The 14,981-nt window shown below is 35.3% G+C and overlaps 1 protein-coding gene across 1 annotated transcript in view; it reads left to right on the forward strand.

Moving 5' to 3' along the window:
- Positions 1 to 14,981, forward strand: part of COL19A1 (collagen type XIX alpha 1 chain) — a 192,935-nt gene that overhangs the window by 4,255 nt on the left and 173,699 nt on the right. The window contains exons 2-3 of the mRNA XM_050709490.1: positions 3,694 to 3,768; positions 3,975 to 4,074. Coding sequence (XP_050565447.1) covers positions 3,694 to 3,768; positions 3,975 to 4,074 — 175 coding nt within the window. The remainder of the gene's footprint in view (positions 1 to 3,693; positions 3,769 to 3,974; positions 4,075 to 14,981) is intronic.

The following is a 14,981-nucleotide window of genomic DNA, read 5'->3' on the forward strand; positions in this document are numbered from 1 at the left end:
TAGAGTGTGAGATAAATCCTCAGTAATTTGGGATTCTGCCTGAAGCTTGAATCCAACATAGCATGTGTGTATGTGATAGCTGGGGTTTTTGTTCTTGGGCCACGTTAATTTATCCGGTTGTGCTTTCTGATGGAAGCTCTGGTGCCCTCATAATGTGCACATCAGTGGGTTAGACAGCAACTGAAACTTCACCTAAACATGAACTTTAATTACAAAGTAGCAGATAGGTATTTGGGAAGTGAATCTGGTCATTTCAGTTCACACACGACCTAAAGAAGCCAAGAGTGCTTACTGGAAGCTACAGTTCCCAGTCAGGAACTGCACCCAAGAGATGTCTGTAAGAGTGAGACCAAAGCATGCACCAGTCTTCTGGGTCTGAGTTTTCACGGAACAAAAAACTGGGCATGGGACCTAGATGGAAGCTGCAGAGTGCTTCAACAAGTGATCTGACCATTACAAGAATTCAGGGCGTGACATAGCATGTTGCAGCAGGCAAGGCTAGGTGTAACCCCCCTACTCAGAATACATTTTTTTACAAAATTTTATTATAAAAAAAAAAAAAAATCCTTACTAGATTCTCAATGGAGAGACATCACAATTATATGTGACACACCTGCTTGATTTACATTAATATGTGTTTTGAAGTAAATAGGTTGATTTTGTAGTAATAACCACCTACGTACAGCTCACTGATTTCCAAGGATTAAGGTCTGGCATCTATCCTATGGATAGGAGATCTCATTAATTTATAGGTATGGTAACTTCAGCTTTGGCATCACCATTCTAATATGAATTGTGGACTTCAATCAAGACAAACTCAGTTTTATCACATGTAGAGCAACCTACTATATAAATGTAAGCTTGCTATTTTTTCTTCTTTAGTTTTGTAGTAATATATTATAATGGGGCAGGTTGCTGTGCATGGTTTCTACACCTGGATAAGGGTTTGTCGTGTACTTTTCCTTTCCTGAATGTCTTCATGTAGATCCTCTAATTCAGCTATCCATGGGTTGAGTGGCTTTGTTTCAGGCCAAAGAGAATCTAAAGATCTGCTAGCAGTACTAAAAATCTTGGAAGAGACTAACTTTTTGACTGTATAAACTCTAGAAAGAATTTTCATTAATCTATAGCAATTAAAGTTATCAGTCTTGGTGTGGAGAGCTTTTTGGTTTTTAATATTTTATGATTTTGTCTTAGCTGTCCGATAAAATAATATCGGACTAAAGGAGTGCACCAACAGCATAAGATAGGAGAATAATCGTAGTAACCCTTTCAGTTTTTAAAGGGAAATGGAAAACAACCAAATAAGTAACATTTACGTAGCCTGTCTATGCTGTGACTGTTATGCCACTGATAAAAATAGGTCCACAGTCCAGTCTGTGGCATGTGAGGAATCGTTGCTATCATCTGGATAACACAGAAATTAAGGCTTGATTCTTTATTTGGAGTTGGAAGAAAGTGTCTGGAGGGAATAAGCTAATATGCTCCAGTCCTTAGTTGCTCAGCCCTCCTGTAAGTTAGTACTGGAGAAAAAAAAAAAAAAAGGCACATTTTTTTGTCTCTGGTTCTATATCTCTTACTATAGCAGTTCAAGGTAAAATCCACAACAGGTTGTATCTGGCTGCTCTTTTTATAAGAACTGTAAAGTAATTCAATGGAAAAATGTGTCTGCCCATAGTCCTTGCATTTCTTAAAAAAAGAAATACATTAAGATATTTATTACTCCATGCATGACAAGCTATTGTGCCTTCAGCCATAAGAGGCTTTTTTTTTTTTTTCTACACCAACATATTTCTTGTAGTTATGCCTCTACTATAACCAATTTGTTGCTCTACAGTGGGTATAGATACAAATCTATAGTTTAATAATCTTTATAAATGATTGAAATCCCAGGTGTGTAGATTAAAGAGCATCTAAGGTGAGCTTCTTTCTGTCCCTTAATGTGTATGGTAAATGGTGTATTCAAATTGCTATGTTAGTATGTAATTCCACACTCCCTACAAACTGAGAGTGATGATAGATTTCATTTCAGTTTCAGAGATTTCAGAACGAATGAATATTCTTAACAGTTCTGCATCTTTTTTGGGGGGAAAAGGAATTTATAAGGGGAGTTATAGTTGTTTTCAATGCATATGTTTCTTATTTCTCATGAAACTTTATTTGTGTATGTATATAAATATATAAGTATATATAAATGTACTGTATATAAGTATGTATGCATAAACTTTTACTCATTACTGTATATAAGTATATATACATAAATGCATGTATATATGCATTTTTATACATGAAGGAAGGAAAGAATAAATTGTTTCAGTACCTTTGAAATAAATCAACTTACAAGTGATGTTACCTGTCATTGAGATGCCTTTCATTAACCAAGTTGATAGGAAGGTTCTTTATCTCTGTATTACATAATTTAGCTTAATTTTTTACTGGTTGTTTCTGATTAGCCGTTTGTAGTCCAGATAAAATAATGTAATGCATTTAATAGAATTGAAAACTTTTGAAGGATAATGTGCTGTCTGTATTACTACAGAATGAATGACAAAGTTCACATGCTTTAAAATTACAAATATAGCTATTTTAAGTGTCAACCCTCAGTCTATACGCCCTTGGAAACCTTTAAATATAGATGATTTCCAGGTTAATGCTAGGACACTTCTCCTTGCTTTTTTCTTTGAACTGACACTTTGGAAAGCCCCTTGACCTTCACTGCTCAGTATCTTTTGACATATCTTGGCCATTTCCTTAGTCACATCAGCTCAACAAGGAGCTCTGCACTTAATAAACACAGGGGCCAAATCCTGCTTGTAGTTTTCCTTTTGACAGTTTCCTTAGGGTTTAGTGGGGCTATTTTAAAAGTTGTTGATTTTTTTTTTTAAATAAAAAACTCTATTTCTGACCCATGCACAAATGAGATATTTGTCTGTATTTGCTTCATAAAAGTGTGTATTCCTGTATATATTTAAAAAAGTCTTTATGCAAATTGTATGCTGCATAATAATACATTGTTTGATCTAAGCATGTGGCTAGAGATAGCCTTAGAATTTACCATGTTTCAATTTTTAGAACATTATGTTTGTTTACCTAAATACTTTGGTTCAGACTTAATCCCTTGTAAAGCTGCTTAATTTTCAAAGTATAAATATTGCTTGCATTGTTTATTATATGATATGATCATGTCCTTGTTAATCCACATTTTGAAATGAATGTTCACTGAGGTAACAATAGGTTATTGCAACAGTAATCATTCATGCTATATTGTTGCAGATTCATTGTAATGTCTTCTTAATCAAAGAAAAAGAATTTTTCTAATAATATAACCAGGAAAAAACAACAACCTTAGAACAGATCTTACTACTTTATAGGTTATTGTAGATGGAAAGAGTATAGTAAGAACTGTGTATCTTTCTTCTGGTTGTCATTCATGTACGCTTTAATCCTAAAAAGTTGAATTAAAACATGATCAAATTTATATTTGCCTAAGTTATGGGAAAATTAGTATAAAATGAAATATTATTGCTCTCATTTAGGTTTTGTAATTTGGTTTATTGCTATTTTCTATATCCTAAAGATAGAGAAACTAAAAGAAACATGCCTGCTGTGACTATCACTATCATGATGGTTTGTTCTGTTTCATTTTCATTTGGCAGAATTTTATGAGAAATATTAACCTGTGCTCTCTTGAAGGTGCTGTGTGTCCTTTAATAAAAACAGTTGCTCATCATCTCAAAAAAATCAACAGAGACAGTCTTGGTGTGTCAGGTAAATGGCTTTCTTTAATACGAAGAGTAAATTATCTAAATTGATTGGTAAAATGAATTTTGTAAGTTTCTGCAACATAAAGTACTGGTTTTCAAAATAGCTTTTTGTCCTCTAGAAAGTCACCCAGCATGCTAAAAAGTCAGTATTTACCCATACTTTTAAAAAACTGTGTTACATAAACTAAATCAGTATATCGCGTTCTGCAGGGTTTGATCTGGCAGAAAGCTTTTCTTTGAGACAGACGTCTTGTGGAGGGGAAAAAATCTGCTTTAAACTGGGAAGTGCTCCTCTCATCAGAGACACAAAGTAAGTAAGATACTACTTTCATCCTAGAATCCTTAAAAGAGGAAGCTCAGGCCAAATACTATTAATGATCTGATACACTGAGCAGTGTATCAAAGGATACCACAGAAAGATAAGTATATCTTTTTTTAGGCATTTTCATCAGTGATAATTTTTGGGAATTAGTCTGATTCAGGAATTTCCTTTTCTGAAATTTGGAAGTATCCAGGTAGATAGTTAATTGAGAGTATCCTATTCTCAAACTGTGATTCTAATACTGAAAACTCTACTGTTTATACATAAAGATTTATAAAAACAAAGGAAACAAAGAACTTTCATGGTGTGACAGGAAGAGTTTACCTTACTAATTTTCCCTCAATGAAACTGGCTGTTTGCAGGGATAAAAAGAGAGAGTCACAGTTTCCTTAAATGTTGTATTTTCATGATTATATTTTTTTTCAGTGAATTTGACATCTTGCCTTTGAGCACCAAAAGAATGGCTGGTACTCAGAGTAGAGGTGAAACTAGGCAGCATGCTTTTCTGACAGAATGGAATGAAGGGCAGAGACTGCATGAAAAATCAAAAGGAGGGTGCAAGAGAGTAAGGCGTAATGGAACTGCATGGATTTAAGATTTCATTGAGACGAGGAGATGGTAAGATGCATTTAGGAATGTCATTTCAAGTTCCCCATCCTTGGACAGTGGAGAGAAAGAGAATCCTCTCAGAGCTTTGTGGTTGAGATGTGCTCTGAGTCATGGGACTGTCGTTTCTGTACAGCATGTTCTTGTGATGATGTGGGGAGCAACTGTATTCCTATGTTTTCAGGTTGGGTATTCTCTGTTGCAAGAATTCTGGCACCTGGTTGTGTTGGAAAAAATACATCCATACCATCAGAATTCCCCTTCAGCTGGATCCTGGGAAAACCAAAGTGGGGTTCATTGGCAGAGTAATTGAAGAAGAAAGAGAAGGGATCAGAGACACTCAGGCAAAAAATAAAGTGATCTCTGGGAGACAAGAGTGATTAAAGAAATACCACTTAGACTCTAACTAGAAACTTAGAATATCTAAGTTTTTTTGGAAGTGTTAGGTACTGTAAATGCTAAATTAGTATCCTTGCATAATTCTTCAAAGTTGTACGAAGTAATCACTGTCTTTTCTAAAATTCTTTGACTGTTATTGAAGGAAAAATGACTAGATAAAATTATTTGACACAGAGAGGGCTCTATTTTTTATTAGTGTCTTCATAGTATTTTCAAGATCATCCTTAGCAGAGGAACAGGTAAAATTAAATACCACAATATGAGTCTATCGTAAAACTATTTTGAAAGTTTGTCAATAAGAAAACTTTTTATTTTATTTTATGTTATTCATTTTACAAATTCTTACAGATTTATTTTAGGACACGAATTTGAGGGAAACGTGAGAATACAGAAGAGTAGAGGAATAAGAAACTAAGTAGAGCTAAGTGTACAATCAGAGAAATGTATATTGCAAGCTGATTTACATTTTTTCTGAAAATGTTGGCAAATCAGTGACAAGAAATGGAGTGAAAAGAGCTAGAAATTTTAAGAGGACAGATTAATGACATTATTTTAAATTCATATTACTTTGGGGGAAAATCTGTGAATGAAAATGATTTCTGAGAATTTGATATTTTTGAAGGGTTCTGACCATGATGTTGAGGTTGAAAATGTTGAGGTTTTTTACTTGCTTTTATTAGTAAGCCTGAGTACTAATTCAAATTCTTTCAAAAATTATTATTAATGAGGACAGTGAAAATGGGGGAAGTCATGTAATGGTTGATAGCTGCTACTCAGTAAAGTCTTAACTCCCAAAAGTTGGAAGGAAATATTCTTGAAAGAAAGAATGCTTCTATTTATACTTTCTTTATGGCTGGGAGAGGAACCTAACAGATTGTTTTATCTGCTCAGCTATCTGGAAGGGAGGATGACTCTTGGAGACAAAAATGAGGAAAACAAGAATGAGTAGTTTTTCTTTATTTTGTCTGATTTGCCCAGGGAATAAAGAATTTCAGTAAATGGTAAACCCAGAGGACAGGTGGTTTGGTATTGTTAGTGTCGATGGCTTCTCATATTCATCTTCCACCCAATTGTTTTCCTCAGTTTATAGACTTTAAAGAAAAAGTAAAGAGAGAGTCTTTCCAGTTTCTCCTAAAAATGAGTATCCAGTGGATGAAAACTTCAGCTGGATGAAGCTGAAATGATAATCTAGTATCATTGTAATCAGTGCTAAGGTTTGAATATAGTTAGGCTAAAAAAATTATATCACGTTATTAATGTTAATAAGGTACAACATGATCTTTTCTGTCAACTTGCTGTGGAAGTAAAAGGTACCTCTTACATATATCTCTCCAAACAAAAAAAAGGGCTAAAATATTTTCAGCAACATTAAAGCATTGTAGAAGTTACATTAAATTGTAGTTCTTAAGGGCAATAGCCTTGCTATTGCTTTTTTAAACCTTTCCTCACAGAGAAGTGCACGTTATAATTGAGAAAATAATTTACCTTTTTATTCCAAATATTGAACACATAGTAGCTTTCTGTTATTAAGACTTCAGAGAAACATGTTTTAAAGTATGTATTTAAAGTATTTCTGATAGTCTTCTGAACTTGAGGTGGTTTTTTGTTTGTTTGTTTGTTTGGGTTTTTAAACAAGGGCATATGGCAGTTAGGAGCATAAAATCAGTATTTGACGTTATAGGTTTTCAATGAAGCAGGAATACCTGTCATCATAATTTTATAATTTACTTTATCTCAGATACCCATGTCCAATATCTTGTAATATTTTATTTAAATCTTCTTCTCTTACAATATGGCAGATTGTGTAGTTCCAGAACACTTGTGTTATTAGATGCTCAGAGGTTTTTAGGATCGTTCTGCCTCAGAAAATATGTTAGTAGACGTGGTGTGCAGTAAGTAGCAGAACAGTGTTTGTTTTCCATCCTGCAGGAAACTGAGAGTATCTGATTAAGCTGACTAGCAAGTATCAAGTAGCTTGGCACATCTCTTGCATTTCATTCATTCAGTTGTAGTGTGGGTAATAGAAAGCTATGCTGTGCCATTTTTCTTGTGTGATGCCATTTTGATTTTTTTCAATGGACCTGGAGTAGTGTTGCACCTATTTATATGTTGTAAATAATTTACAATGCAGTGTCAGCTTGGGAAATCGTTTATGTCTATTTGTGCTGAATTTTGGCTCTATATGTCTTTTGGGAAGGGGATATGTACATGAATGTGTTGTAGTGGGATGTGGGTAACTTAAGTTTTGTGTAAATGACTAATCTTTTAATCTTTTCAGAGTTAAAGAGTGACTTTTAAATTAAGAAACTGAGAGTTATATATTGCAGTTCTTACACAGACATTATTAGAAGATACTCTGGACTAAAGCAGTATAACTGAGCCTCTGAATCCTAAAGAAATTAACCATAGTTATGTAGACAATCTAATTATGTAATCATAATAACACCAATTTTATAATGTTTTAATTTTATTTCAATAAGTACATTATGGAGTCACATTTTGTTAGCTAGAGTCTAATACGTACTGTCTATGAGGCATATTCCAGTTCGGTGTAAAGCTTGCTGACAGAAGTGGCGGAGGGCTCTGTGCTCATAGCAACTCCTTCAGGTCTGCCAGCAATACTCAGAGCGTCTGGCATGAGGCCTTTTAGGCTGGTCTTTGCTCCTCAGTAGCCTTAGAGTAGATAGCATGATGCTGAAATAGTTTCACTGTCCTTCTCTAAAGATGCATCAGATGCCAGTTGTTCTCACTTGTCTGGCTTGCTTGTGGGCCACTTTTTTCTGCTCTGAAATTTCTGTACAGAGCTAATAAGGGACATAGCAAGTTGGTTTCAGCTGAGTTTCAGAGCGTTTTTGAAATGGACATCTGTTGTTTATGATTAGGAAATCCTAATGGCACAGTCATTTTGTTTTCTTATCTTGTAGCTCATTTGATTTGATAGCTCATATTCATTTACTGACATGATTGTCAGAGCTGGCTGTTAAAATGATCTCAAAATTAGAGCAATTGGGATTACTCTTACGACTTTTGTTAGGAATTCTTCCACTTTTGGTCTAAGATACTGAAAAAGAGCTTGGATTTTGACTGTATTTGGACTACTCAGCTTCATCAGCAATGTTTTCATTTATTGCTGCTGAAAGAACTGCGTCTGTGGGTTGGGCGATGTTTCAGAGAAAGTGTTTCCCCCCTTCCTGATGTCTAGTTACAAGATCCAGAAATAGTGTTACCACTTTTGTCAGTACATTTCCAGCTAAGAACAGAAATCGATGATGAAAGAACATTTACACGTGTTTGGTTTGGTTTTGATGCTAACCTTTATAATTGCAAAAAATGCAACTATGGAATGCATACGGAATTGCATTTCCTGAACACCGCTGGCATCTAGTGAGGCAGTTTCTGTGCTTACTCCTAGAAGCCTTCTTATAACCAGCACTTTACTCCCAAAGGCACCTACCTCTGGGTGACTTTGCAGTCTGCTCTCTGCCTCTGTGTATTCAACTAAATAGCCAGTGCCTTGCGTTTGAATTTAGCAGTCAGTGAACATCTTACGTGGTCATGACTTCTGATTAGTTCTGCTTATGAGTTGTTTTGGCCAGTGGGTCCAGGTTCAGCAATCGTCTTGAAAAAATAGTATTAAGACATATATTAAGAACTGGTGTACATATTTCTTAAATGTGATATAGATTGGATAGTTGTGCAACTCACCAGTTTTCAAAAGTTTTCATCAAACACTTTTATAGTAATACAGTTTAATATTAATGAAAGTGGCAATGAGATGGCACCCGTGTTTGGTGGCAGTAGTTACCATTATGCTAACCAGACTTAGATATTAGATACTTATGTAAAAATATTAGATAGTTATGTAAGAAGAAACACCTCTTCCTTCCAATATCATGTATTTATTTGAGGTCACTTGAGCTCTTTGAGCCAACAATGCTAAGATTGAAATGTCTGGTATTTTGGTTGCAGGGTATTTTCAAGAAAAGGGCCTTGTCTCTGGAATTTACTTCCTGAGTGTGGGAGCCTGAATTTAGTACAAATCCTAACGCTTTCTTCAGGTCTTTCAAAGTAGTATATCAAAAGATGCAGTGATACGATCTTTCTTTTTCCAATTCTGGCTAAAGGTACTGAAGTCATATATTTTGTATTTATTACAGAAACTTGAAAACTTAATTTTAGAAATTAAAAAGAAGGCTAATACAAGGAGTACTATTGAAAGAACAAATTGGAGCTGTACCTACCACATAAACACCAATTATTTCTTTTCATAACTAAGGAGAAAAGCAGGGCCTCTTACTATGAAAAATAATAGGACAATGCCTCTTTTAAAGAATGAAAACACGTGAATGTCTTTTCCTGGGTATATGGGCTTGTTTGTACCTGATAATTTACAAGATACATGTCAACATCTTAAAAATAAAAAATAAAAATCAACAATTCAGATATTAATTGGTTTTAATTGCTGTACTGGTCTCGAATCCTAATTTAATATGCAATTTTCTACAAATGAAGAATCGGAAGAGCAGAAATAATGACAGATACATGGCAAAGAGGAGAAATTTATTTAAAAAAATGTATAGTACTTACATTGAAAGCAGATTGTGAGGGAACAGAGAGCAGCAAAACTATTTTAATTATACCTCTGACTGTAGCAAATCTGAATTTTTTGATCTTTAGCGTATTCCCCAGAGAGCAGAGCACTTCATGTGGCAGCGTCTTACCATCTGAATTAGTCAGACAATGTTGGATGAAGCAGACTGTTCCTTTTCCTTTTTTTCCCCCAGCAATGTTGATCTTGCCAAAAAGCACTTAGAGATAAAGGGCAGGAGCCTTTGGGAGATGTGGACTTCACGGGCATTGGTCCACAGTGGGAGTGTACAGTTGTTTGTTGTTGTTGTTGTTTTTGTGGATCCCCACTCCCCATGTGCTTCAGCATTCAGGATGAAACATCAGACAAGCAATAAGCAAATTACAGAAGCACTGGATGAACAAATCGCAAAGGCAGTTTACTTTTCTTACTTGAAAAACTTTCCTTAATTTCAAAAAAAAGAAAGTGTTTCAGTTCAGCTTAGTGTTAGTGTTATTTTTTTCCATGCTGCCTTCCTTTTAAAGGAGAAATCTGTCCAGCCAAGGTTATTTCAAAGAAAATAAAATTTATAGTTCATCTTTTTAACGTTTCTTTCCTATGCTTGACCTCATGTTACTTCCTCCACATCAGCATCAGCCTCTCTGGTCCATGAGGCCAGCGGCTGATCCCGGTGGCTGTGTGATCTCTGTCAGTCACAGTGGAAAAGGAGCAAAAAGCTGGGGAGGAGCATGGAAGGACACCACAGAACTGCTGCTCTCAGCAACCTGCAGTTAGCGATGCCTGACTGTGGGGGACTCATACAAGAGTGTTTTTTTTTTATTTTCTCTGCCAAACATGTTGACTTTTAAAGCCATTGTAATGTTGCTCTGTTTTTTCTTGGGCTTTTTTTTTTTTTTTTTTTGTCAGGGGGAGTTCCCAAAATTTAGTACAAGGTGATACTATGAAACAGTAGGGAGGCTGCAGATCTAAGTCTGTAACAAGACCTGTATTCCATACAAATTCTAGTCAGAATAGCCTTAAAACAAAAATACAGTTGCAAAATTAACACACACTGAAGTTTCTTAGAAATCAAGAGTATGTATGGGTATATACTCAACAGTGCTATATGCAGCCATGCAGGATTCAGTGAAAGGTACGGTATATGATGCACGCAGCTGATGATAGACTATTGCTCCCATGTGTTGTATTGTAGAAGTAGAGATTGAAAGATAATTTATCAGTTTTCCTGATTGGGCTGAGAGGATTCAAGTATCTCTGTCAAGTGCTTATTTCTCCAACTGAAGCACTGGTCCCAAGTGCTTCATAAGGCATTTATCAGCAGGCTGAAAAAAAATGTAATAAATCAGAACTTCTGTGGTTGCCTTTGTGGTTTAACACTTTGTGAAATGTAGCTTGCACTAGCAAAGCTGTCAGTAATTTCTCCTGTTGACTAAAGCTGTACTTTGCAAAAAGATGTTTGTGCTGATACATCTGTGTCTACAGTGGGGCTTTGATGTTTAAAGATGTCATAAAGAAATATCATTTTCTTCCCCCCACCTTGCCTCTTGGATTTTAGTTTTCCTTTCTAAAAATAGTTCACAGGCTCTCTACAGTGAAGCTCCCTGGTGCTTTTTTCATTACTCTGATTTTCATTTATTTTCAGTTGATTGTGAAAGATTTTTGTCTCCAGCACTTCTCTGTGTTTAGCTCTTTGCAGTTTTTATCATTGTGCCATACAACATTTTTAGAGATAGAGACAAATGACCAAATATTTAAAAATAGTATTTTAATTTTGCATCAGCGCTATGGTCCATGCCCTGGATTTTTCAATTGGAGACCTGAGTATCAACTGGATTTTAGTCATAAGCATACAGAGTTTGCTGACTGCAGCCTCGTCTCTAGTGAATATTTTTCACGTCACAAAATCATTTTAAAGCTTGGAATGATTTAATGCACTTCAAGACAAAGAACAGTCTGTAATCTCTAGCAGCTAAGTACTGGTGTACAGACATCAGTATATTAACAGGACCATGTGCAAGAGCTCATGTTATTTTTGGATTTAGCCAATGTGATTATTTGCAGAATATCAGAATTCTAAAAAAAAACAAATAATAATCTAAAAATACTCTGAGCATGACAATACAGGCCCTGAATAATTTGGCATTAGGCTTTTACTTGTCATATGAAAATGCACGTATCTTTTATTTTTAGGCGTTAAGCTCCTGCTCATTACTATGCCCATAATAGCAGTGTTAATACTGAAATTCTTGATAAACTTTGATTTATCTCCGTTTTCTCTGGGAACTCTCTGCTGAGAACTTAAGAAATGTTTTTGTTCACAATCTGTAGTAAGCATTGTTGATTACTCAAGTGCTGTTGATACTTATCTCAAAATAGCAATGGCTATTTTATGCTTAGAGAAGGTGAGATTTGCTTTGGCCTAGTCCTAAGAAGTGACCATACAGATAGTACCTCCACGACGCTGTCCCTCCACTCACCTTATTTTTCATCTTCCTGGATCTGTCTCTAAATGAGCAGTTCAGAAGGCTAAATGTGTGCCAATTTAAATTGATCTGTGAAGTCTATGAAAAATGAAGTCATTTTCACGAGGAGCACGTACAATGACAGGAATTGTTTGCCAAGACGTGGGGCGGAAAGTGTACTTCCAGGCCCAGTTCTTGCATTCAGGTCCTTGTCATCTGGATGTGCTTACTCTGGAGTACAGCACAGGCAATTGCAGCATTAAGTTATTGCTGGCACTCAGGATTGATGTCTAGCAACTGACATCTATGGATAATATGGATTAATGGAAAATGTTCATATATTTTGCAGGTAAAAGTATTAGTTGGAAACAAGTTGCTAAGGGAAGGGGAATCTTTAGTACGATAGCTTTTTTGAAAATATGTCCTGTGGAGTTAAGTTCTTGGGAACTGAGAATAGGAGGTTAACATAAGAGGTTTTGATTCCTATGTGAACTGTGGACAATATGTGATAAAGACAGTACCTCCTAAGAATAATCACATGGTCAGAGACATTGGATGAAAATGTACCACAACAGGATCAAAAATAAATAGAAGATAAGTTTTAGCTGTAGTTCAATATGAAGTTGTATATGATGACTTGAGTGGCTGAAAATGTTGGGTACGAGAAATGCTGTCAGACAATTGTATTTACTCAAAAGGAGCATAGACTTTAAAATGATTTCTTATGTTCCGTAAGTTACTTCCCTTTCCACGGGAGTTTCTTTAAATTTGGGAAGTGATAAATGACTGTATTAGTATGTGGAGACAGATATGCTATGTTGCCAGGAAATTACATAAGCTTAAGATCAGTTTGTTGTGAAAATATTAGGAGCACTACAAAAACACTTTGTGATTTGAGATAGCTGGTATGATTTTATGGAAAGGAAAGTCATGACTCATTAACTGGTTGGAGTTCTTGAAAGACTTAAGAGTTATAATACAGCCTAGCTCCATTGCTCCAGTTAACGATCCGTTATCACTTCTAATATAAATCCATATTATCACTAAGATTACATTTTTTACAGCATCCTAACTTTTGTTATCACAATTAAATGTCATTTCTTTAAATAGCTTATGTTAGATTGACTTTGTTCTCATGCATAAGTAAGTGTGTGCTTCAATTATAGACTATGCTGTTAACAGATTTTTTTCCATAAACATTCCCATAACGTTAGGTACTTAATTCCATTGTCAGCAAAGTAATTTATATAGTGAGACTGAATACATCAAATGTGTTTTTGTCATAGGGCAGTGTGCATGCTAAGTATTTCCCATTCAAAACTTGCAAAAGCTTTATTGAATCTCACTACATACTTAAATGTTATAATTTTATACAATGTGAAGTATTAGTGATTTTTTTTTTTTTTTTTTTTTTTAGTTATAGCTCTTTCACACTTTGTCAGTTAGCCAGGGGTTTGTAGTAGATAATTTGAAGTTCACCGAATTTTCATCAACAGTAAAGATTTCAATCTCAGCCATACTATCAAAAAATAAAATTATTGTTTATTCTAGTTCTGTTATTTTCACGTAGAAGTGATATAGATGATTCAATATCAAATAAAGCTATAGTTAATGGAATCACATGCATTGTTTTAATGAAAGTTTTTGGGTGGTGGAGCTTTCACTGTTTTGAGAAAAATTTGTAAACTCACAGCATGCCAGGCTTCCTTGTTTGGATATAAGGCATCTGGCCTTTTTCTACAGCCTGAGAAAGACTCCCCGCAATATTCCTTGTTCTTTTAAGTTGGATTTGGTGGGTTCTTTTAATGTGATGTTTAGGAAAAACCTAAATAAAATGTTCATTCGCTTATCCAAAGCTTCCACTGCTTGAAGTCTCCTTTCAACACCTCTGTCTTGGGTCAAGTGCAAGACCCCATCCCTTTAAGCTTTTTGTGTGTTTCTCTGCTAGTCCTTCATAGTGAATACCTGGCCATTTCCCAGCTAGGTCAGGTAGTAAGAGGGTTGGCAAGTCACAGGTCCTTGGCCCATCCTGGTAAACATAGTTACGACTCAGTAGATAGCAATTCAATGTTGATATTTTTGAGCTTGATATATTTCAAACGCATTTAATATGTAACTTGCCAAAATCTCATTAGTACAGAAATTGCACGAGATGCAGGCCAAGTTGTACGTACTTTTATGTCGTGTATTTATTTCATTTAACTTCAATTAGACAAGTAATTTCTGAGTCCCGAGACTTTACAAAAGCAATACTTTCCAGTTTCTGAAACTGTTATTAGGTTTTCTATGTGATGCAGATGTATTTTTGATCTTTTATTTCCATATTCGTTCACTTAAAATCCATAAATATTACCATTTTTTTAAACTGTAAAAGAGCACATTATCCATCTAGTTATTCTTCAAATTGTAAGCAGAACACCAGGCTTAAATATTCATAGACTAGTCATGTTGTGTGTAGGGGGTGTTAAAGCAAAAGCATGTTCTGTCTCCGTAGCTCTTGCAGCTGACAGAGCTACTTATTTCAGGTCAGTCGTGCGGTATCTGGTATCACTAACCTTCTTTCCTACTCCAGTCTCTTCTCATGGTAACTTAATCTTCACCCCTTATGCCTTCTTTTTTTGGGGAGATCATGTGGAACCAAGATGGATAGCCATATCCATCTGTAACAGTGTTGTTGGCTGTAGTATCTTCAGCATTGCCTGAGCCTTTTTTCTCAAACACTTCTTAGCATGACCTGCTTGTGACTTCAGCCTGGAATTAATTTATTGATAGGCATTCCTGAATGCTGAGGAGGAGGAGGCAGCTAGTTATCCAAGCAATTATTTGGAGAGGTTAGGAAA

Source organism: Cygnus atratus, chromosome 3 (genome assembly GCF_013377495.2).
Source record: "Cygnus atratus isolate AKBS03 ecotype Queensland, Australia chromosome 3, CAtr_DNAZoo_HiC_assembly, whole genome shotgun sequence".
Lineage (NCBI taxonomy): Eukaryota > Metazoa > Chordata > Aves > Anseriformes > Anatidae > Cygnus > Cygnus atratus.